The 2383-nt window shown below is 34.0% G+C and overlaps 1 protein-coding gene across 1 annotated transcript; it reads left to right on the top strand.

Annotated features, from left to right (window-relative positions):
- Nucleotides 1–772: 772 nt before the first annotated feature.
- On the top strand, nt 773–2159 carry LOC107683244 (structural maintenance of chromosomes protein 6-like; the record flags this gene model as incomplete). Its single annotated transcript, XM_016479309.1, has 7 exons — nt 773–882; nt 967–1103; nt 1186–1247; nt 1455–1535; nt 1635–1736; nt 1862–1981; nt 2064–2159. Coding segments are annotated over exons 4-7 (366 nt in total), but the record flags the coding sequence as incomplete, so codon positions are not given.
- Between the last annotated feature and the right edge of the window lie 224 nt (nt 2160–2383).

Here is a 2383-nt window from a genome sequence, read left to right as displayed (position 1 = left end):
TCCCACCCCTCCTGTGACCCATGGTTTGTCTGTATGTGTATTCAGCCAGTGAGCAACGGACTTTCATAATAATAAAAAACGCAATTAATGCGTTAACTTGCCCAGCCCAAGTTTTTTTTTTTGTTTTGTTTTGTTTTGTTTTTTTTGCCTGACTCTTAGTCATGCAAATTGCATGGAAAAAGTGAGGGTCAGTTTGGGAATTTATACAGCCATTCCTGTATAAATTCCCAAACAATATTCACAACATTTCATAAATAAATAAATAGTTTAACCAGTAGTTCAAGCAGTTTGAAAATTGAGTGTACGTCAAATTGACCCCAACACAAAAATGGCTGTTGTTTGGGTGGATTCTAATGGAAAAGTAAACAGAACACTATGCTATGCATTCTAAAATGTGCAAAATACTTACAGTAAATAATGGGTCAGTGTGTGCAAACCTCTGACTGATAGTGTATAAATAAATCTTTCATTTTTGATTTCAAAAGCCCTCCTATCTAAGCTGATACACACCTCTGGTACTTCAGTTTAATAAAAACAAAAATGTTGAATAAACAAAAAATATGATGTCAGTTTAATGGTGAACTTGTTTATTTTGTAGCATTTTAATTTTGATTATAACTAAATTTAAATGACTGTAAGATGATTTTTAGTAGTGGGCCCTGCAGCCCTAGTTGAGAACTACAGGTATAAAAACATGAAAGTATTAACAATGTGGGTCATTACTCAAAAACAGTCTTTTCTCAATGTTCTGTATGCATTTTTTATGCCAATCTAAGCTGGGAAAAGTGCCATTCTGACAGCTCTTATAGTGGGTCTTGGTGGAAAAGCAACCATAACCAACAGAGGAACATCTTTGAAGGGCTTTGTGAAATATGAAGAGAGGTTAGTATATTTTAGAATACAAAATGCAGAATCTTCATAAGATAAGATTTTTTTTGTAAGTACTCTTGATCCTTTTGTTTACAGTTTTGCAGACATTAAAGTGAAATTAAAAAACAGAGGAAACGACCCCTATAAAGGTGACATTTATGGAGACAGCATCTGCATTGAGCATCGGATCACAAGCGACGGTTGCAGGACTTGTAAAATCAAGAATAAAACTGGTAATATCATGACTTCCTCTCAGATCACAGGTAATATCAGAAACAGGACTTCCTCATATATATTTAGATCCTCTATTTTTAGGTCATGTCATTTCCACAAAGAAAGAAGAGTTAACTGCTATACTGGACCATTTCGGCATTCAGGTACTTTTGGTGGGGAAAAAAAAGTAGAAGTAAAGATCAGCTCATATGACTTGCATGCTTTTAAGTGCAATCTTTTAGTTATTGATAAGTAATTATTTTAAAATCTAAGTTAAAAATCTAGTTGTTTTAATATTCATGTTGTATAAAGTAAACCACACAAACCTGTAATCGATTTATTTCTGATTCTGGATTAATCTCATATTACAGGTTGACAATCCCATTTCAATACTCAATCAAGAAATGAGCAAACAGTTCCTGCATTCAAAAAGTGAAGCAGACAAGTACAAGGTGTTTTATTTTAATATATATATGCCATCAATAACTGAAGCAGTGTTGTATGGCTAACTGTTTTCACACTTTTCATATCTATTTTTTTTTTTCCTAAAGTTTTTCATGAAAGCAACTCTTTTGGAGCAAATGAAGAGAGACTACATTCACATCAAGCAGACTAAAGCCTTGACGCGCGAACAGGTGGAAAGACAAGAGGAGGTGATTTGTGAATTCATAGTCAAGCATCTTTATTAGTGTTTCTCTTACTTAACCACTCATAATGCCTGTTTTACACAGGCAGTCAACACTAACATCAAACATTGGTCATATTTTTGTACTTTTAGTGTCTTAAAGATCTCAGGCAGTTGTTTTTGCAAAAGAAAGAAAGATATGAATGCTTGTCGTCGCTTGACAATATGAGACAGAATCTAGAGGACCTGAAGAAGAAGATGGCATGGTGTTTGGTACGTGCTTCTTGCAGAAGTGTGAAAAGTCGCTTGCGTTAGAGAGTCTTTGTTCAGCAGTGTCTCTGTTTGTTGGTTGTAGGTGAGAGAGAAGGAGAGGCTTGTTGAACAACTGATGGAACAAATTGAAAACGAAGAGTCTGATCATAAAAATGAAGAAAAGCTGCAGCTCTGTCAGGTCTGTGTGATCAACTGTATTGATCTGGACTTTTACTGGCAGAACTATGTTTTTATTATGGTATATTAAAACTGTTTTTGTGTTTTTTTTTTTGTGTTTTTGAGCAAAGCTGCATTTATTTGATCAAAAATACAGAAAAAAATGGTAATATTATTGAAGTTTAAAATAACTATTTTCTCTTTGAATTAGTGTTGTCACGGTACCAAAATTTCAGTATTCGGTAC

The sequence above is a fragment of the Sinocyclocheilus anshuiensis genome, unplaced genomic scaffold, assembly GCF_001515605.1.
Source record: "Sinocyclocheilus anshuiensis isolate Anshui unplaced genomic scaffold, SAMN03320099.WGS_v1.1 C33079137, whole genome shotgun sequence".
Classification (NCBI taxonomy): Eukaryota; Metazoa; Chordata; class Actinopteri; order Cypriniformes; family Cyprinidae; genus Sinocyclocheilus; species Sinocyclocheilus anshuiensis.
Note: the sequence above shows the minus strand (reverse complement) of the source record. Positions and strands in the feature narration are given on the sequence as shown.